Genomic DNA, 21,263 nt, shown 5'->3' with positions numbered 1-21,263 from the left:
TGACTCTGAGAAGCTGACTCAGGATTTTCGAGTAGTGAGAGCTTGCAGTGCTGGGGTATATGTAGATATGTGATATGAGCACTTGCTAATGCTCAGCTAGTTTCTCTGCTTTTTTTTCTATATTCTTATAAACTATTTCCAGCCCTGGCCTTCTGGTTCTTCATCTATGTAAGTGTGTATCTATAGAGATATCTTAAAAATGTGCATGAACTTATACAAACACCTACACACACATATGTGTGTGTCTAAGTGATGTTGGTGGCACAGGGCAAGCAGGCACACTTCTGTCTCTTTCTGTCATCTATATCTATACCTATACATCTCTACATCTCTGTTTATATTTTTATCTATATCATCTATATCTATACCTTATGTCCATACCTGTGTAACAACATCCATATTTATATCCATATTTCTACCTATATTCCTGAGGAGTTGCCTACTGTCTAGATTTGTAGTAACGTGCCTAAAACTTTCCAAACAGTTTGCTGTCTAGACCCTCTTCTAGCAGCTATAGGATATGACTGTCAAAGAGCTGGAACACACTGGCCCCAGCCCCTTACCAATCGGATTTGGTATTAAACTTGGGTTTATAAATATTTCATTTAAATGTCATTTTCCCTGATGGGAACTGAACCAGTTTGCTGGATCAGCTCAGGTGCTGCTTAGCCCTGGATTCCTGGAGGGATCATCCCTCAGGAATGCAGGTTTCAGGCCAGAGGGACACTCCATGAGGGGCTGAGAGGCATGAGAAGGAGGGGTAGATGGGGTAAAGAGGGTTCCTGAGAGGCAAGTGGGATATGCCCCTCATAGAGGCAAGCAGTGAAGTGTGGGGTCCAAAATAGGAGAGGGAAGATTTTAAAACTCTTTTTCTTTTCCTCTGGACATTTGTCCAGCAATGTTGGTGGGTGCCAGGTGGGGATGGCTGAGTGCCAGAGACTTGCTGCTTCCTGCATATGTTTTTCTAGCTGAGGAAGAAGGGGACAGCTCAGAGCTACATTTCCATCTTTATCCCTGCAGGTTCATTTGCCTGTGAGTCAGTGGGCACTCCATGTGCTCACCTGACCCAAATGTGCTCTGGAAAACAAAGTCCTGGGGCATCAGCCAAGTGAGAGATGGAGTTGTTCCCTGCTGATGAATTCACTGATATCCATGTCCCCCTCACCATTAGGGCTCAGAGCCACCAGCTTTGCCCAACCTTTGTCTCATCCTGCGACATGGTCTGGCTCCGCAGTCTGGCTGCAAGGATGCACTGACACATTTTGTGCAGATTGACTGAATGACATCAGCTTCCCGTTTCTTGGGCCAAAAGTGTTTCACTGGGACTGGCATAAATGGGTATTCATTATATTTTCAAACTCTGTCCTGGAAAATCCATGTCTGCTTTTTCCAATGCCCTAGGAAAGAGGTGCTTATGGGGAGCAGCCTCTTCACTGGGTGTCTGCAGCAGCCTGGCTGCTTCTCTAGAGCTCCAGGAACAGACTTGCTCATAGAAATGTGGGGTTTTTAATTTATGGTGCAGGGCCTATTCATTTGCATTAACTCCTGTAGCTGCAAGAGCACAGCAGAAGGTGATGTTTTCTGTTGGTTCAGCATTCATACACAGAAAATCACTTTCCTGGATCTATCTACCCTTGGTGAATCCTGTCCAGGTGAGCACAGGGATTTGGCACTTTGGCAAAAAGCCATGCATCCCTTGCCTTGCTGAGCAGGCACAAACAGCAGAAATGTGCAGGACTCCTGAGACAGCTGCCTGCCGCCAGGGCCTGAATGGCCATGGTCACCTGTTTTTCCCCTTCCAAAATGAACAACCTTCTCCCTGACTTGTTCTTCCATTGTTCTCTCAATATTCTTGCAATAAAAGTTTTGGGACAACAGATCAGGCTGGGAAGACCCAGCATCCTTGTCATTCACAAGCCTTGCTGAAGGACTTGTTTTTACCCTTCCTCTGCCTTTCTTCACCTGTTTAGTTTGGGAACTTCAACTTTTATCTTCTACAACAGATTTTCCTGTTCATGACATTTATAAGATGGGGGAAGCTCAATGTTTTCCCATGGACTTGAGTCACTTCACCAGTCTCTGGCACGTTCCCCTGGTTTGCTATACAACTCCCAGGCATTTATTATTATATTAATGGCTTTAGTTTGATGAAGTCCCTTGGAGATAAAGTGATGTTTTCTGCTTTGTGATGTGATAGCTTATCAGTGGCTTCTGATGTTGCTGTGACCAGCTTGCCCAGCCCAGGCATGGAGTGGGACACAGGGGTGTAGCTGGGTGGGCCTGTGGCAGGGGATGGGTGAGCACTGCCTTCAGGGAGCCCATATTAACACAGAATGACAGAATGATTTGGGCTGGAGGACGTTTCAAAGCTCATCCCGTTCCACCCCCTGTCATAAGGACACCTTCCACTGTCCCAGGTTGTTCCAAGCCCCGTCCAGCCTGGCCTTGGACACTGCCAGGGATCCAGGGGCAGCCACAGCTGCTCTGCATGTCCTCACCTGGGTGGCCGAGGAGAGTGCCTTTGCTCCCTACAGTCCCTGCTCCCATGTGTCCCTGGGTCTTATGGTTTCCAGGACAGGGATGATTTATTGTCAGACCTGTTCACTGGTGCACACATGAGAAAAATGGACCATGCTTGCTTCTCTCACCTACTGTTGAAGTCACTCCACACTCAAAACCTCATGTGGAAATAATTTTGGATATTTCTAGTTCCTTATTAATTGGTCTCTATCTAATGAAGCAGCTTTATGCACCATGCAGTGTTGGCTTTCTCTTTCAGTTAACATTACCTACAAAGAACTAAAGGGGTTTTTGAAGTCTGTCTGAGCCCCAGAGACCTTGGCATGCTTCATATGGAGCTGCCTGAAACTGTTTTCCACTAAACAGGACAAGAACTGTAACTGAGAGGTTGTTTTGCTTTCAATAATAAGCATGTCTGCTTTCAAGAATATGTACTTTATGAATGCAAAGTGTCCAATGCAGAAAGAACGGAGGAATAATGGGCACAGGTAATCAAGGCAAGGTTGATGTTAAATGTTTTATCTTCCAAGTCAAGCCAGCAAAAAATATCTGTTTTGATGTCTGTTTCCAAGTTCAGGGAAAGAAGGAGTGATAGAGCAGCAAACAGCAGCAAAACCCCTGGCTTCATTTTAACAAAGGTTTTGGGTTATTCCTGCAGTTGAAGTGAAAATTGAAGTTGTGATACCTGAGAAGGAGAGAAGCAAGGAGGAGATGTCACCCAATGGGAAAGCCAGCCCTCTGATCTACAAAGTCAACGGGACTGCCCGGCACTACCACCTTGAGGAGCATCCAATTGCCAGCAACCCCTACCACAACCCCAAGGATGTGGTAGAAGCATCTGTGTGCCACGTAAAGGACCTGGAGAATGGACAGTAAGTGCCCAAAGATTTTGCAGATAAAACTTGAGAAACCTTCTAACCTAATCTGAATGCTCTGTCTTGTTCTTTAGGGTTGTTGGAGATGACAATTTAACTTAGTAAGCCTTTTTTAATCTTAAAAATTACATCATGGACAAGTGACAACTGTTTTTACCAGAAGGTCTTCTGTTCCCTGCATGATCTGCACTGGGACTTGGCTCAGACAGAGGCGATGTTCTGTAGCAGAATTTCTCAGAAGGCTCTTCTCAATTTGTATTAACCAACCTAGACATTTTAAAATAAATTTATAGCCTCAGTGACTTTACAAAACAGCTGGAGAAGCACATGGGTGCAGCTGATGGGGCAGGTCATGTGCTCCATCCTGTCTGCAGTGCCTGGCTCTTTCAGCTGAGCTCATCAATTTGCTCTTTCACTAAGGATGCAGATTTTCAGATCTTTTGCAAATAACAACACACTTCACCTGGGCACCCTGATTTAATATTCTGAAATCTAAAGAGTGCCTGTCCCAGTCACTGTGCTTTACAGGTGCCTCTTTTCTGGGGTAGAAGTGTAGGTTCCGTTGACATCTCAGAAGGCTCCATCAGTGTGTAAAAGAAAATAGTTTGGAATGGCTTTTGTTGCAGTGAGGGAGCAATGTAAGGTGTGTGGGACACAGCAGGAGTCTGGCAGCTGTTTGCTTTAAATTGAAGTATTGCCTGTGATAGTATCCAAGAACAATCCATGTACTTTGTGCTAAACTTAAGAGGTTTCATGGGCCATAAATTCATTTTCTTAGCTAAGTTCATCCAGGAGTAAATTGGGTTTTCTTCATTGCAGTGGGAAGTAATGTATTATACCATTCTGCAGAAGGATGCACTGGACTCTGCTGGAGTCTTTTCTGGACTCTGTGGATTAAATCTTCACATGATGTGGAGCAGTTGAGGTTGCTTGGCTTGTATCCTGGTTCCAGCCAGGACAAGGTTAATTTTTGCAGTAGCCAGGAGGTGCATGGGCAGGACCCAGAGGTTATGCTATACAATCTCATCTGATTGCTGGGGCAGGGGAATAGAGTCTCTTGTGGGAAGAAGTGGTTCCTTCTGGTTGAGTAACTCTGGGGGACAGTGTGGTGCCCAGGATGCTGGGGTAATGCTGGTTCCAAGGCATTGGAAGGGATGGGAAGTGGGATGGTGAGCTCTGAGCTCTGGACGAGCAATTTGGCATGTGACTAGCTCTCTCTTTTGTACACTTGTGTTATTAATATTCTGGCTGTTGCTGTTGGTTTTCTTCTCTCATTGCTGATCCCAGTAAATTGTTATCTCAGCCTTGTTATCTTTGCCTTTTGTGACTCCCATTCTCCTCCAGCCACCCACAGGTAGGGCAGGGGGGAGGGAGGGTGAGCAGCAGCGTGGTTTTGATGGGAGCACTAAATTGGGGAATTCCATTCCTAAACCACAGCAGCCTTATTTAATACCCAGCATGGGATGGGAAGGCTTGAGGTATCAACAGATCTGCCCAGAGAGGGTTGGAAACAAAATTTGATCTAAGCATTTGTTGTATTAGGGGCAGAGCAGCTGGCTGCAACATTGCTTGGTCTGTTCGTGTGGGCATGGTACCTCACCCTGTCTGTATTTTCATATATACTCTCTGTGCCCAGCACAGTGCTCCTTTTGGGAGCAGGGCGAGGGATCAGGATCATTCTGTGGGATATTGGTTTATGACATGATAACATGAAGGACAATGAGGGCTGTTTGGGATGTGTATTCAGAGTTGACCTCCTGCCTTGTCCTTGGGTGCTGCCTCTGAGACTCCATTAATAATCATACCCAGACTCTGGGGACTACAGGAGACAAAGATTTTTCCCAGGTTTCACCACCTTTTCTTCCTTCAAGCCTGTGACAACAGCTTTTGAGGGTTTTGAATTTCCCTTGTATGTTAAGGAAAGCCTGTTCTTGTTGCTAAGTCTTCCAGGTCTCCTCAGCGCAGTCCACACCATGTTTAGAGTTACAAAAGAGAATTTTAGGAAGGTCATTTAGAGATCTGCCCCAGGGGTGGATAGTCAAGAGTGGCATGTAATGTGGCAGAAACAGGACTGTTTTGCTCCAGTGGTTTGGAAGTTCAGCCCTGAACAATTACAAGATCCCAATAAAGTGGGAGAACATTTGAAAGAAAAATGCTGTGGCAATTCCAGAGAGGCGCAAAGTTATGCAATGTGTTGGGCCCTGGCTACTGTTTATCACAGTGCTCCATACTAGACAGCAGTCTCAGGGAGAAAAGGAGCAAGGAAGAGCAAGAGGCACCATGGCTACTCCAACTGCAGCTGAAGCACAGGGACAGCCCATGCTGGGTGCACTTGGCCTTACATGGAAGAAGACATCCAAGGCAGAATCTGTCTGCTTAGTGAGTGATGAAGAGGAAGCAGGGCCTTCACAACAGGGGAGGAGGCAGGGCCAGAGACAATCACCCAATCCCTGACCCTGTGTGAGTTGTGAAATATCCAAAAAGACAGGATCCCTGTCCCCGTGTGAGTTGTGGAATATCCAAAAAGACAGGATCCCTGTCCCCATGTGAGTTGTGGGATATCCATAAAGACAGGATCCCTGTCCCTATGTGAGTTGTGGGATATCCATAAAGACAGGATCCCTGTCCCCATGTGAGTTGTGGGATATCCATAAAGACAGGATCCCTGTCCCCATGTGAGTTGTGGGATATCCATAAAGACAGGATCCCTGTCCCCATGTGAGTTGTGGGATATCCATAAAGACAGGATATCAGGAGTCAGGAGAGCCCCTGGCGACATGACTGCTCCGGTGCTGCTGGGATATCGCGGCCCATGATACGGAACTAGGTAGTAGTGAAACCAAGGAACTGGGATCCCTGTCCTGGGATGTAGGCACTGACAAGGTGTTGGGGGTTAGGATGTTGGGATGTTTTTTGAGTTTTTTTTCCCCCCCAAAGAATTTAGTCCCATAAATTGACAGGAAACAAGAATGACTGGATAAAAGAAGTGACCAAGCTCAGGGAGGAGGGCATCTGGCTCCACACCTCTTATCTGAGGTGTCTCTCACAGGGGCAGAGATACCAAGAAAATTGGGCTGGTAAAAGATGGAGCTGTAAAAGCTCTAAGAGATGGGGCAGCTGCTAGTTCTCTCTCCATCTCTCTCTCTGCTTGGAGAGGTTGGAGCTGCTGCTTGTGGGAAGGAATTCACTGCCACTGCTGGAGCCCAACCCAGTCCTGCTTCTTCTACTGTGGGGTTAGCCTTTTGCTTGGGATAGCAGGCACTAAACCAGGACTTAATAACATTAACACCTACCTCACTAAAAAAGGGCTTTCACCATCTGCTTGAGAGCCGGGCTGCCACGGCCCCACTCTCACCATTCTTTTGCCACTGCTCCGAGTTTGCAGTGCACTGTAGCCCTGCACCCCGCCCTGCCGGGACGCCCCACCGTTCCAGCCACAGCTGCGGGGTTCAGTACACGCCGTCTGCTCCCTGCGGATGTTTTTGCTCCCTCCTGCCGTTCAGCTCGCCCGTCCCACAGTCCTGCCGGCCCCGGCAGCGGCCGCCCCTTTGCCCGTCCCCTCCCGGCCCGGCCCGGCCACAGCGCCCCCTGCAGGCGCGGGGGAATCATCGCCCCCGCCCTGCCCGGAGCCAGCAGCGCCCCTGGCGGCTGCGCCCGGAACGGCACCAGAGGGGAAATGGCGGGACTGAGTCTCTGCCTCTGGGTGTTGGGAATGCCGCAGTTGGTGTCTGTTTGCCTTGGGATGCATACTAGGAAAGAGCTGCTATTCCTTTTCCCAAATCTTGGCCCAAAAGCCCCTTAATAATTTGGAGGGAAGGGGGTCATATATTCTATTTCAATGGAGGCTCCTGCCTTCCTTAGCAGACCTGTATTTCAAACCAAGACGCAAGGGAATTGGGAAGAAGACGGAAACTATCACCTCTGGAGGTGGCTCCTGTCAAGTGTGAGGGAAAGGTATTCTCTCAAAGATGTCAGATTCCAATGAGTGTAGCCTAAAAAACACCAGCTTTGTCGCCACCAGCCAACAAGAAGAGACAGGCTTTCCCAGGAGCTATGGGTTTTTGAAGGATGCATAATCCAGAGTACAGTCAGATTGTCAGCCCTCTCTATCATGTGATACAGGAGAATAATTATTTAAAGGGGGGGGTCTTGAAGAACAAGGAGCCTTGAAACAAATTAAACAGGAGATTGTTGATTCCGTAGTCCTTAAGCCAGTCAGGACAGGACAGGGTGACAAAAATGTGCTCCACACCACAGCCAGGAAGAATGGTCCTTCTGGAGCCCCTGGCAGAAGGTACCTGGGGAGACTTGAGGACAATCCCTGTGGTTCTGGAGTCAAGTATGCAGAGGATCTGAGGCCTGTTACACCCCAAATGAAAAATAGATACTTGCAGTTTGTTAAGAGGTTTGATCTGCTTCAGAAGTGATTAGCACAGAAGCACAGCTTCTTCTGGCACCCCAACTATCAGTGCTGGGCTGGGTGTTCAAAGAGAAAGTCTCTGCCATACATCGTACATTGATGTGACCTGGAGTAAGTAGATTGGTCTGATCAACAGTGGTCTCGGATGGGAAACCCCAGTAGTCCTGGGATCTTGGAAATCATCACAAACTGGCCCTAAGGTGAAAATTTCACTGTCATCAGAAGAGGAGGAGGAGAAGGTGACGTGCTGAGGAGGGCCCACCCGTATAATCAGCTACCTGAAAATGAAAAGCAGTGTGCTGTCTTCACTGACAGTTCCTGCCCTATTGCAGGGATGCATGGAACATGGGAAGGTGCTGTATGGGGCCCTCCACGGCACGTGGCAGAAGGGACAGGGTGGATCAAGTTGTAAGCTTTTCAGCTTGCTTTAGATATTGCTCAGTGAGAGAAATGGCCAACACTACCTCTACAATGACTTGGGCATAGTAGCAAATGCTCTGTGGGGCTGGCTGGAACGATGGAAAAAGACAAACTAGCAGCGCAGAGAGCAACCCTTCTGGGCTGCTGAATTGTGGTGAGACATCGGTGCCTGGGCAAAGGAGTTGGCTGTCAAAGTCCGTCATGTGCATGCACATGTCCATGAGAGTCCAGCACTGAGGAGTGTCCCAACAATGGACAGGTGGGTTGAGCTGCCAAGATTAAAGTGTCTCAGGTACGTCTGGCCTAGCATCATAAGGGTGAATAATTTCTGGCTCAGTAGGCCCATAATACCTCAGGCCATCAAGGAAGAGATGCAACATGGCCTTATGATTAAGGGGTGGACTTAACTAAGGACACTATATCCTGGGTAATCCATGATTGTGAAAAGTGCGCTGTGGTCAAGAAGGCCAAGTGGGTAAAGCTCCTGTGGTTGGGCAGGTGGTGGTTGATGTAAGTATGGGGAGGCCTGGCAGATTGATTGTATCACCCTGCTGCAAGCTCACTGCCAAGGCAAGCAGTATGTGCTGACAATGGTAGGAGGCATGACTGGGTGGCTGGAGACATACCCCATGCTTTACACCACTGCCTGGAACACCATTTGGACCCTTGAGAAACAAATCCTGTGGCAACACAGCAGCACTGAAAGAATTGAGTCAGACAAGGGGACTAATTTCAAAAATATCCCTATAAACACCTGGGCTCTTTAACACCTGTTAAAGGTTCGGAGGAACTGGGCTTATCAAAACTGACCAAGGTGTTATATCTTACAAACACAAGGTATTGAGCAGGTAGACCATATTCCCTGTCATGCACCAGCCCCTGGGAAAGTGGAATGGTGCAATGCATTGTTAAAAACTACATTGAAATCGGTGGGTAGTGGGACCTTCAAACACTGGGGTCTATGTTTAGTGAAGGCCACATTGCAGTTAATGCCAGCGGGTCCACCAATCAAGCTGGCCCTGTGCAGTGAAAACCTCTATGTACTGTAGAAGGGCATAAAGTCCCTGTGGTGCATGTGAAGGAAGAATGTGTTAAGGAAGTAAGTTTGGATCCATTCTACCTCAAGCAAAGACAAACCCATCTATGGGATTGTTTTTGCTCAAGGATGTGGGTGCTTTAGGTGGGTGATGCAGAGGGACAGAGAAGTACACTGTATCCCTCAAGGAGATTTGACATGTGGGTGACCTACTGCCACCTGTTCAGGTGAGCAGTGGCAGCAGGGCTGGAGGGGAGCAGGGCAGAGCACAGGCGGCAACCGGAATTGCCTTGATGGTGGAGTGAAGAAAAAGGGGGAAACAGTCTTGGGAAATACTGGTTGCACAGGTAGGGTTCTGTTCCAGGGTCAAGATGCAGCCTTACCTGGTCTATGGAAGGTGCCCCTGCCATGGCAGAGAATGAGAGGGTCTTTAAGGTTCTTTCCCACACAAACCACCCTGTGATTCTGTGAATATCTAGGTTGACTGGGGAGCAGGGAGTATGATAGATGAAAAGGCTCTTCTGGCTGCAGGGAGGTGAAGAAGATCTGGCTGCAGCCTGTGAGAACATACTTGGCTGCAGGTGGCCATAGCAGGGAGCTTTTGCTGCTCAGCTAAAGCCAGGGCTAGGAGCTGTCACTGGTCCAGGAGCCAGTCCCATATGCATCAGCTGCTGCAGCATGCTGTGAGCATGACAGCAGATGTGCCAACACCAGATATTTTGTGTTGAGAATAAGGTGTTCTCTAGTAGACCGGGTCCAGGTGAAGATAGGAGTCCTGTGAGAGGGTCCCACAGCTCCTGTAGGCAATTAGCCAAGCTGAAGGAGTCCCCTTGTGCTGGTACCCAGAGTGATTTTCTGGGATGATTCTCCCAAGGAGTGTGCTGGGCAAGGGTGTGCATGGGCATGGCATCAGCGCAGGGTGCTGGCATGAGGCTGCGGGCACCACTGCCTTCCATTAGTGGGGTCTGCAAGCACAGTGAATGCTTTCTGCCCAGCCTTTGTGTCTTTCTGCTACCAGGACAGTCTCAGCAGAACTGAGATGCAGAAAGATACTGGAGGATAAACTGGTGTTACTGTACCTATCCAGCCTCCCAGCAGGCTAAGTGGAGGGACAGAAAACAGCCCCCCAATGCTCTCACTGCTCTCAAGCAAAGGTCCTTTCCAGGCCAGAGCTGAGATTTAGCTGTGCTTTTAGAGTGGGGAGTGGGGTGGGACAACAGGACAAATTCCCAACTGAGTAAACAGCTCAGCAGGGTGCAGGGCTGTGTAAATCATTCTCTGGATTACTCAGGATGGGAGCCTTGCAGGTGCCTGTGTGCTGGCTTGAAGACACCAGGTCTTGTTTTTGACTCTCTCAGTTCACACAGCTCCTTGGGTAAGCTGTAAATTCTTTAGCTTATCGTATCTTCCCGGGGAGTTATGGTTGCCATTGAACAGGTTTTATCAGCTGAGGAATGCAGCAGGACTTGTACTGCTCTCTTCCCCTTGAGCAGAGGGAAGAGCTCCGAGAGCCCAGTGTCCTGCTCGGGGAGGGAGCAGAGCTGCATCTCTGAGCGGCCAGGTGGCCAAATTAATGGGGCAAAGGGCAGAAGTGGTGAACTCTGCTGGTTTTCACCCAAGGTGACAAGGAAATTAGGGAATTGAGCATTTGTCATTGGACAGTTGATGCAGGTGAAGCACTTGCCCAAAGTCTGGCTTGTCTGGGTTTAAGGGTAGAACAGCAGTGTTGGTGAGCTGAGCCCTGTTCTGATCTCCGTGGCTTCAAAGCAGAATGGGGCAAGTGTCTGTGTAGCCTGGGGGCAAATAATGGGATTGAGTTGGGATGTTATCTGCGAAGGAATGAGCACACAAAGTCTGTCCTATTCTTCTGGGACCCTGGAACCTGGTGTGCATGAATAGCATTCTGGAATCACACATGGCCAGTGGCTTCCTTGAGCAAGTGGGGTTTGCTATGGCCACAGTGATGTGTTTGGCGCCCCAAAGGCAACGTGCTGGGATAGCTGTAGGGATGGTCCTCTTCATGCAGTGGTAGCAACCAGGATTTCCAGATAAACATCAAGCTGTGTAGGGATAGGCTTTCTGGCTGGAAGAGGGGAAGTCTCCAGGGAGCAGCAGCTCTGTGCTCCCTGTCCAGCACTGTACAAAAGGAGGGCTGTGTCCTCAGCTCTTCCTTTCCTCCAGGGCTAGTTGGAAGACTCTGCTCTGGGAAGCAGCTGCTGATAGTTGCATTGGAAAGAGGTTCAGTGCCTCAGACAGACTGGATTGCACAGAGTGTGTTGGGACTATTGGTTGGAAAGGGAGCATCTGGGAGGTGAGAAGAGACAGGATGTGCTGAGAGGAAGGTCTGGCAGAGCTGGTGGAGGCACACAGAGAGGGCAGAGACTAAAGATCTGCTCAGTGCAGAGCAACATCAGCGTCGCTGAGCAACACTTGGACACTGTTCTGCAAAGCTGTGGAAATGTCTCTGGCCAAGGTCTGGGCAGGTGGAGCAGTGGAGGCCTCAGTGATGGAGCCTTCTCCACCCCAGTCTCCAGCCTGCAGAGAGCATCAATGAGCAGCTTCCTGGGAATGATGGATGGCTGAAAGACTCATGCTCCTGTAGGGAGAGCATCAATGAGCAGCTTCCTGGGAATGATGGATGGCTGAAAGACTCATGCTCCTGTAGGTAGTGCCACTGACCAGTGAGACATGGCCACCAACACAGTCTGCAGGGCATGGCAACTCTGGCAAATACAAGCACGAGTTGAAGCTGCAGTGCAGAGCCTGTGCCCAGCCAGGCTGCAGCAGCAGAGGCAGAGTTTCTGGGCACCATGGAGGAGGCACAACATCCCTACATCCCTGGGAGATGCTGTGGACAAATTCGCCTGCATGTGGATGTTGTAGAGGTGTGTATTGCTCAGTTTATCCCTGCTGGGACAGAAGGCTATGGAGCCTCTCTTGGAAACCCCAGAGGTAGTAGAAAGGATTTTCTAAAATGCTGCTTTTCAGTGCTAGTGGCATCGTCAATCACTCATTCAGCAGAGGGGTGTGCTCAGTAGCTCTTTCTGGCTTGCAAACAAGGTGCATGATCAACAGAGATATGCTTTTGGCCAGGATGGGGCTGAATCTCAGCCTGGTTTAGTTGGTCAAGGAGAGCTATGTGGCCCAGTGAGGAGAAAAACTGCCAAGCTCCATGTTGTAAACAATTCCTGCTGTGCTAATCATGCTTTAATCCAGGGTACTGCACCATGGAATCATTGAATCAGAATGTTTGGGGTTGGAAGGGACTGTTAAAGGCCATCTGGTCCAACCCTCTGCCGTGGACAGGGGCACCTTCCACTAGACAAGATTGCTCAAACCCCATCCATAGAATCACTGAATATCCTGAGTTGACAGGGTATCAGAAGGATCATCCAGTCCATCTCACAGCCGTGCACAGGACACCCCAACAATCCCACCCTGTCCATCCCTGGCAGTGCTGCCCAAAGGCTCCTGGAGCTCTGGCAGCCTCGGGGCCGTGCCCATTCCCTGAGCAGCCTGGGCAGTGCCAGCACTCTCTGGGGGAAGAGCCTTGCCCTGATATCCAGCCTGACCCTCTCCTAGCACAGGTTCATGATGTTCCCTCATAACTGCCCTCTGCTTCCATTTACCATCAGTGTTTGGCTGAGGCATTGGTGAACCAGACATCTTTAACTTCAGAGTATGATGTAACTGCAGGATCACCAAGTATAGCACTAGGCTTTAGTAGGTGTTGCAAAGCCAGCATATCTAGGGTCATGGCTGTCTGTAATTTTGCAGGTTTTGTTGGCCCTTCAGTTATATCCATTAGACCTGTGACTCCTGAGACATGTACACAGCATTTGTGCACTCTCGGTCTTTGTGCAATCCCACCTCGTGGAGCATAGCCCTTCTTAATACTGGCTAACAGATTAAAGGGTTTTTAGGTTTGCAGAGATTGGTGCTGTTGAATTTTTTCTACTTGTTTAAGAGCTCAGAGATAGCAATCCCTTTTCCCAGTCAGAGTATATCTCTTCTCAAGATCTTTTAATGCTGCAGAACTGAGCCCTAATGGTTGTTTAGCTCTGTGTGGGTCTTGGTGGAACATGTTACAGTAAGTCCCATGTTCAGCAAAACCCCATTCAGCTCTTGTAGGATCATTGGAATGAACTGCTCCAAGTGATGACTATATTTTTAACTCTTCTATTAGCGTTTGAAGGCCTTTTCTGACTATCAAGCAACCCCTAAGTCTTGCTTTTGCTCATTAATGCATACAATGGTCTTCTCTGTAGAAAATCCAGGAATATGATTTCTCCAGTATCCTGAAATGGAACCATGAATGAAATAAACAGGGCAGGAGACTTTTTCTCCTTTTAATGCCTTTATTAAAAGTGATCAGGAGGAGGAGGAGGAGGAGGATATGCACAGCTTTGTCCACTAGGGACAGAGCTGGGGGTCCCATACTTGTGGGAGCCTTTTGGGCGGGGTGACCCAGATGTTGATGTCTGCAGCCTCCCCTCTCTCTGGATCCCGGTCAACGAAGGCCCCCAGCATCTCTGCAGGCCCAGCACTCTGCTCCTCACGTCCAGACATCACTCCAATGTCTCAATTTCTTAACTCTATATTGGCTCGTTGTTTTGGGGGTCTTTTCAGCAGGTTTGGAGTAGTAACTTCTCATGGCATGCTGGTCCTGAGGTTATTTTGCATGCCCCCCTCCCATGTCTGTCTCTTCTCTTCACTGTCTTGGGAGAAGAACCATTAACTTAGCCCTAGCCAGGGCCTTTACTGGTACAAAAAAGAACCATTAACGACAACGACTTGTAATTATCATAACAAACAGGTGGCAGGAACACTGGTCTGACTGGTTTTTGTAACCTTTTTTTTCTACAGAAGAATTGGCAGAATTTTGTTTATAACAGTCTCCCCTCTTTTTCTTTGATCGAGCTTAAATTTAAGTTCACATCAACATGCAATTTCTGACTCATGAGCTTCATATTTCTTTAATTTTTTTGTAGTGATTATAAATTTCTTGAGCACTCTGGTAATCATGCTTACTTAACTTTGTTACCTTTCTTGGTTTCTTCAGGTTAGCATTTTTTGATTGCAGACCAATCTTTAGGTTGGTCTGCACAGCCAATACTACTATTTTAATAAAACAGGGAAATAAGCATAGTAAAAAGAGCAATCCTCCAAGTATACACACAGTGAGAAGAACTACTTTTTTTCATACATCCTTTTTGAAAATCCATAGGTTATCTCACCAACTGGAATCAAGTGTAGGAGTTTGTTCTTGGTTATTTACACATGCTATTTCTTTTATTTCATTTGAAATGTTTTTAATAATTGCATTCTTTAATACTTCCTGGAGCCTGATGATTCTGTTTAACATAGATGTTGGGGTCTGAACTTGGCCTTTACAATTTTGGATTTTCTCAATTTCTATTGTACTTTGCCTGTTCTGTTTAGTTTCTCCCAAATCATTGTATATAGGATCTTCTAAACTTGATCCAGTTTCTTTGGGTAATAAGAAGAAAGTTGGTTTTATCATTCTAGCAGCGCAGCTGCCAGACCAGTCTCCTGACAATTTAGTGTATGCTGTAGTACTAGAGATCAAAACCAGGTGTTTAGGGCTCTCCTGAAATGTGTTATCAGTTCCTGTTGGGCATTCCCAATATTTACACAGTTCTTTCATTTTCCAAGAGAGGTTTATCTTTTTTTTCAGTACACTCATAACATTCATAAACTTCATGGTGAGTACACTTGTCTCTTTCTTTTTTCTCAACAGAGTCTGATTTGTTTGGATCTCTTGGGATCCACTGGGTAGCTGAATACTTTACTGCTAAATACTTGTTACAAACCATCTTTCTTACTGTTTTTACCTTTTCTTTTGACTAGATCAACTGAGCTTGTTTCAGCAGCGTCACATTCAAAGCACAACCAGGCTTCTCCTACAGGGCACTCTCCTAGGAGTGGCTGCCTAAAAATGGCAGTATTGTGTGCTGTCCAATGCATTCTCTTTTTTTCTGATAAAGGACCAATTGGGAGAGGTTAACACAATCAGGGTTAGAACTGATGTGGACTCTCGACAAGGAGCTCACTTCTTCCTCCTCATAGAGGGGTGGGTAGCACTCACTGCTTGGCTCTCCTGGGCTCCCCTGAGCACCACCAGCAATCAGAGCCATCAGTACCACCCTTCCCAAGAGTCCGGCATGGGTCATCTCACACAGCCTGCCCACCCGGCCTTGCCTCTTGGGGAATTTTACTGAGAAGAAGCTTCCGAGCTCTTTAGAGTCCATTCTACCCGTTTCTCTGGTTAAACCTCTCTTGGTCTGTTCCCTGCCAATTTTGGTTTCTCTTAGGAGGGTGCTCTGTAGAGGATTAACCTGGAGTCTTTAGAACCAATTTGGGGGAACTTAACTAGAATTACTTATTTACAGTTTTAAACTTTTTACAAACTTAATTTACACACAGAACTGTCTTGAGACATTTTAAGCTATGTTAGGGCTCTGATACTAATTATTTTCCCATGCAGTTCACTCTCTTCCTTCTGAGAGTCAACTTTAAATCTTTTGGTCCTTTTATCACAGTATACTCGGGTGAATTAACTTATGATGTGGTTGAGTCCTGTTCAGTGCCTGGAGGTGAAAGTGATGTGGAATCTGGTCCAATGCTAGAGGGAGAAGCTGATGTCGGATCTGGTCCTGTACCTGGGGATAAGACTGGCCCTTTTATTCTTGTAATGTGAGCCCAATCTTTTTCTCTGGTCCACACAGCTGAATTAGTTATGAGGAGTACCTGAAAGGGGCCTTCAAATTTAGGCATTAATGGTCCCGTATTCCATGATTTTATCAAAGCCCAATCTCCTGGGTTAATGTTATGAACTTGTGTGTCAAGAGGAGAAGTTTGGGGGAGGTATCCTCTTTTTCTAAGTCCCTCCAGAGTTCTTCCAATTATCTCTAAATACTTTCTGGTAGCCTCTTCTCCTTCCAGATAGTCTCCTGTGCTATAAGGTGTTAACAAGAATGGCAGTCCAAACATCATTTCATAAGGTGAAATTCTTATGTCAGACCGAGGTCTTGTTCTGATGCACAAAAGCGCTAGGGGCAAACACTTCAGCCAATTCATTTTTGTTTCTTCAATCAATTTAGTTAATACATTTTTGAGAGTTTTGTTCATCCACTCCACCCTCCCAGAACTCTGGGGATGCCACAGAGTATGTAATCTTCATTTTATTCCTAAAGCTCCAATTATATTTTGCAATGTTTGGGACACAAAATGTGGACCTCGGTCTGAGTCTATGGTGTTCACCATTCCATACCTGGGGATAATGATCTCTAGGATTGCTTTTGCTGTTTTCCTTCTGGTCGGGAAGGCTTCTACCTAATGGGTGAGATGATCAACTATAACCATTAAATACTTGTATCCTTGCACTGGAGGCATCTCAGTGAAATCTATCTGTATGCTTTGGAAGGGTCTCAAAGCTAATTCTCTCCCTCCAGGTGCTACTTTTCTCATGACTTTCTGGTTCACTTTTTGACAAATGACACACCCTCTTGTAATGGCTTTAGCTAGGCTATATACACCTATGCATAGGTTTTTTTTTAAGAAATGATGACATAGTCCTTGGACTCCCCAGTGAGTTAATTTGTGTAGTTCTGTTAGCCCTGTCCGAGCCAGTGCTTTATTTAAAAACACCCATCCATCTGAGGTTAACCACTCTCTTTGTTGCCTTTGGAGTAACTTTAAATCTTTTATAGCCTCTAATTCTTTTTCACTAAATACAGGTTCTTCTCTTCTTTCTCCTTCTTCAGGTGTCGTTCCTGCTTTAAAAATGTTACTGGATCCCCTGGTTCTAAAGCTGCTTCTTTTACTATCTGATCGGCTAGTCAGTTTTTTTAAACTTCAAGACTGTCTCCTCTTTGGTGCCCCTTTATATGGACCACTGCTATTTCTGTAGGTTTCTGTAGAGCTTCTAATACTGCTCTGACTAGGTTCTCATGGGCTAAGCTTTTTCTCTTCGAACTTAAATACCCATGTTCCTCTCATATTTTCCCAAATGTATGAACTATCCCATACGCATATTGGGACTCCGTATAAATGGTTCCCTGGTCCCCCTCCAGTAAGTCCAGTCCCCTTTTCAGGGCATATATTTCACAACTTTGGGCTGACCAGTTGGGGGGTAGTTTCCCTTTTTCTGCAATTTGTAATGTTTCTCCATCTATAATGGCATAACCTAAAGCCCTTTATCCATCTACTACCCTCAAAGAGCCATCTATGAACAAGATTCTTCCAGTTGCTATAGGCTGTTCTTCTAAATCTTCTCTTACTTTTGTTTGCAGGTTAACCAATTCAGAAAAATCATGTTTTAAATTCTCTATAGGCTCTCCCATTAGGAATTGTGCTGGATTGAGGGCATTGGATGTGATAAATTCTAAGTCTTCTGTGTTCATTAGTATTATCTCATATTTTAATATTCTAGCATCGGTTAACCCCTGCGGAGCTCTCTGTCTCAGTACTGCCTTAAGATCATGAGGAGTATGCACTTTAATTTTTCCTTGTAAGGTCAATTTTTGAGTCTCCTCTATCAGGATTGCTGTTGCTGCTACTGCTTGTGTACAAACTGGCCGGCCTCTAGCCACTGGATCTAACAATTTGGATATGTAAGCCATGGGTTTCCTGCAATCTCCCCACTCTTGAGTTAATACTCCATAGGCTGTACCCCCTTCTGCACTCACAAACAGGTCAAAGCCCTTCCTGAGGTCTGGTAAGCTTAGGACCGGGGCAGCAGACAATTTGTCTTTTAGGTTCTCTAATTGTTTGTCATCTTCAGCTGTCCAAAGTAGGGGATCTGGAGCTACTAATTTATTGTATAACAATTTTACACTCCGCGTGTATTGATCTAACCATAACTTGCAATATCCGAACAGGCCCAGGAGTTTTCTCACATCTCTTTTTGTTTTTGGGGCTGGGAGAGCTAAAATAACTGAAATTCTGTCAGGGCTTAATTTCTTATACCCCCCTCCTATTACGTGACCCAAGTATGTTACTTCTGATTGCACAAATTGTAGTTTTTCTTGGGAAACCTTTAGTCCTTTCTCCCCCAGAAAATTCAAAAGCTTAATGCTAGTTTTTATGACCTGATCTTTTCCCTTCCCTGATATCATCAGGTCATCAACATACTGCAAGATCCGCACTTCTTGTTCAGGGACAAATTGTTCCAACAAACTCTCTAAAGCTTGTCCAAAGAGACTGGGGGATTCAGTGAACCCCTGTGGTAATCGGGTCCACCTTAACTGTTGTCTCCTTTTCGTACTCGGGTCCTCCCATTCAAAGGCAAACCAATCCCTACATTCTGTTGCCAGAGGACACGCCCAGAAAGCATCCTTCAAATCTATGACAGTGAACCAAGCATGTTCTCTTGGAATTCTGCTTAGGAGACTATATGGGTTGGGCACAACTGGATGTCTGGCAATGGTTCTTTTGTTGACTTCCCTCAGATCTTGTACCAGCCTATATTTCCCTTCAGCATTCTTAACTGCCAGTATAGGGGTATTATGTGGTGACATACAGGGTTCTAAAATTCCATTTTGCAACAGTTGTTCAATGACTGTAGCAAGACCCTTCTTTCCCCCAAACCTCGGGGTTCATCTCTGCGACATCTTCTTGGGATAACTTCATCACTTGTACTACCATTCTCCCTTCTCTTGGGACAATCCCAGCCCCCAAATGAACTTGCAGATCTCTTCCTAACAAACTTTTTTCTAGCTTAGGCAGATAAATAAAATTAGCTTCACACTGTCTTGGGTTTCCAATTATTTTTACATCTTCAATCACTGATGCTGTAAATGGTTTCCCTTCAGCACCTAACACTTCACAAAATTTTCTCCCAATTTCCATACCTTTTGGTACTTTGTTGAGACAGGACTTATCTGCTCCTGTATCAACCAAAAATTCAAATTCTTCATTTAGGGGTCCCACCTCAAAGTTTATCAAGGGCTCTTCTAGATGTTGCATCGGGTCCCCTAAAGTATAGAGCCCTTGACACCCCTAATCGTCACCCCTAAGGATCCTCTCTAAATTATCCTGTTCCCTGGCTATTGCCGCATCAAGACTGAGCTTTCTACAAAACTTCCTGATGTGTCCTGCCTCTCCACAGTAATAGCAATGTCGTTCCCTCAAAGGGACTTGAGGTCTCTCCATCCCTCTTGTCCCTGTCAGTACTGGCCCATCTCTGCCTTCTCCTTGTGGTGGATTCGCCCATTCCTTTGTTACCTTGGATTGTGGTATAGAATTGCTTGCCCCTGCACTTTCCCTAGCTATGGCAACCATGTTCTTAGCCTTGGCCTTTGCTTTTTCTTCCTCCCTCCTTAAATACACCTTCAATGCCTCTCTTAATAACTCATTAATGTCCTTCTCTTGCCAGTCTTCAATCTTTTCCAGTTTTTTCCGTACATCTGGCCAAGACTTGGTAACAAATTGGACTTTTAGTAGCATTTGACCTTCTGGGGTGTCTGGGTCTATTCTAGAGTACAATTGGAAGTTCTGCATTGGGCGATTAGGCCAGGCAGCAGGAGCTTCATCTTTCTCCTGTGTACCCTCAAATGCCAATTGGGTGTTAGTTCCTTTGGGAACTGACTGTTTGATCCCCCGTATTATCAAAGATCTATATTCCATCATGGCCTTCCTCCCCTCCTCCTGGTTAGGGTTCCAGCTGGGATCCGTTAGTGGCAATTTCTGTTCACCTGTTGGCACCTGGGGTCCTGGATGGTTATCTTTCTCCCATATTCTTATGCCAGCCGCCCTAATCATCTGGACCTCTTCTGGGGAAAATAATATACTCAGGATGGAATTCATCTCCCCCCAAGTGTAGATATTTGGACCTAGAAATTGATCCACTTGGTTGGCTATGCCCACTGGGTCCTCAACTAAGTGCCCCAACTCTTTCTTGAATCCTCTCACCTCAGAAGCAGTTAGGGGAGCATTCACAAAGCCAACACCTCCCGCCACTCCTCCCATATGAACCTCTCTGAGGGGAAAGAGTCTCTCTGCCTTGGAGGTCTTGGATCTGGTGCTACAGTACGGCCCATCTTCAGATGCCAAACTACTTTGAGGGATATCTGGGTTACCCTGAACGTTCTGCCCATCGGCAGGTGTATTTGCTGATAGCTGTTTACTGGGTAAGGAGGCATTTTTTGTCCCAACTAGGTAAAGGGACAGCAATAGGAGGGGGAGAAGAGTCTGAGTAGATATTAAGCGGAGCTGGAGAAGGGGTGGAGAATGCAGCAGGTGTAGTAGGCACTTGTGGTGGTGCAGAAGGAACTGGAGGAGCCAAAGGGGGTGGTGAGGGAGTGGTTGCTGGAGGAGATACTGGGTTTATCATAGGGGAAGCTGAAGAGGTAGAAGGAGGAATTTGAGCAGGTGGTAATGAGATGGCAGCCAGGGGAAGAATTGGACCTGCCATTTGAGGTGCCCAAGGAAGAGGATTATAAGGTGGAGGGGCAGAAGGAGGCAAATAATCCAGGGGGTCCCATCTTTTACTAATTCCATCATCCCCTCCTTCATTCCCCTCTTTCTTCCTCTGTACCTTACAAATTCGCACCCCTTCATCCCCAACAGCGTTCTTTAACCAGCAAGCCACATACAATAATTGCTCAGGATCAGTATCGCCTCGAGCTGTTAAATAATGATTTAATTGTTGGCACATCCACTTGTCCCTTGTCTCACACCAAGGCCATCCTCCTTGTACCTCTAATTCTGGCCAGACTTCTACATAGTAGTGGATCATCTTCACCTTATCTAATCCCTCTGTGGCCTCTATAGAATCCCATTTCTCTAACAGTTCCCCTAAGGGGCTATTGGGATGTATATTCCTCAGTCTCTTGCCTGTGTTTTCACTATTACACCCTCCCATTTTTCAGGTCTCAACAGAAAAAAATCCCAAAGGTGCCTCTACTGACAGGTGATCTCAAGAAAAATCTTGTTTGAGGAGCTTCAGCCTCCTCCACTGAACTTCAGA

The 21,263-nt window shown here is 46.6% G+C and overlaps 1 protein-coding gene across 4 annotated transcripts in view; it reads left to right on the top strand.

Moving 5' to 3' along the window:
* Nucleotides 1-21,263, top strand: part of AIFM3 (apoptosis inducing factor mitochondria associated 3) — a 65,948-nt gene that overhangs the window by 14,480 nt on the left and 30,205 nt on the right. For all 4 annotated transcript variants that reach the window (XM_058036629.1, XM_058036630.1, XM_058036628.1 and 1 more), the window contains exon 3: nucleotides 3,179-3,392. In XM_058036629.1, coding sequence (XP_057892612.1) covers nucleotides 3,179-3,392 — 214 coding nt within the window. The remainder of the gene's footprint in view (nucleotides 1-3,178; nucleotides 3,393-21,263) is intronic.

The sequence above is a fragment of the Melospiza georgiana genome, chromosome 18 (genome assembly GCF_028018845.1).
Source record: "Melospiza georgiana isolate bMelGeo1 chromosome 18, bMelGeo1.pri, whole genome shotgun sequence".
In the NCBI taxonomy this organism is placed as follows: domain Eukaryota; kingdom Metazoa; phylum Chordata; class Aves; order Passeriformes; family Passerellidae; genus Melospiza; species Melospiza georgiana.
This window is presented reverse-complemented; position numbering and strand designations above follow the sequence as displayed.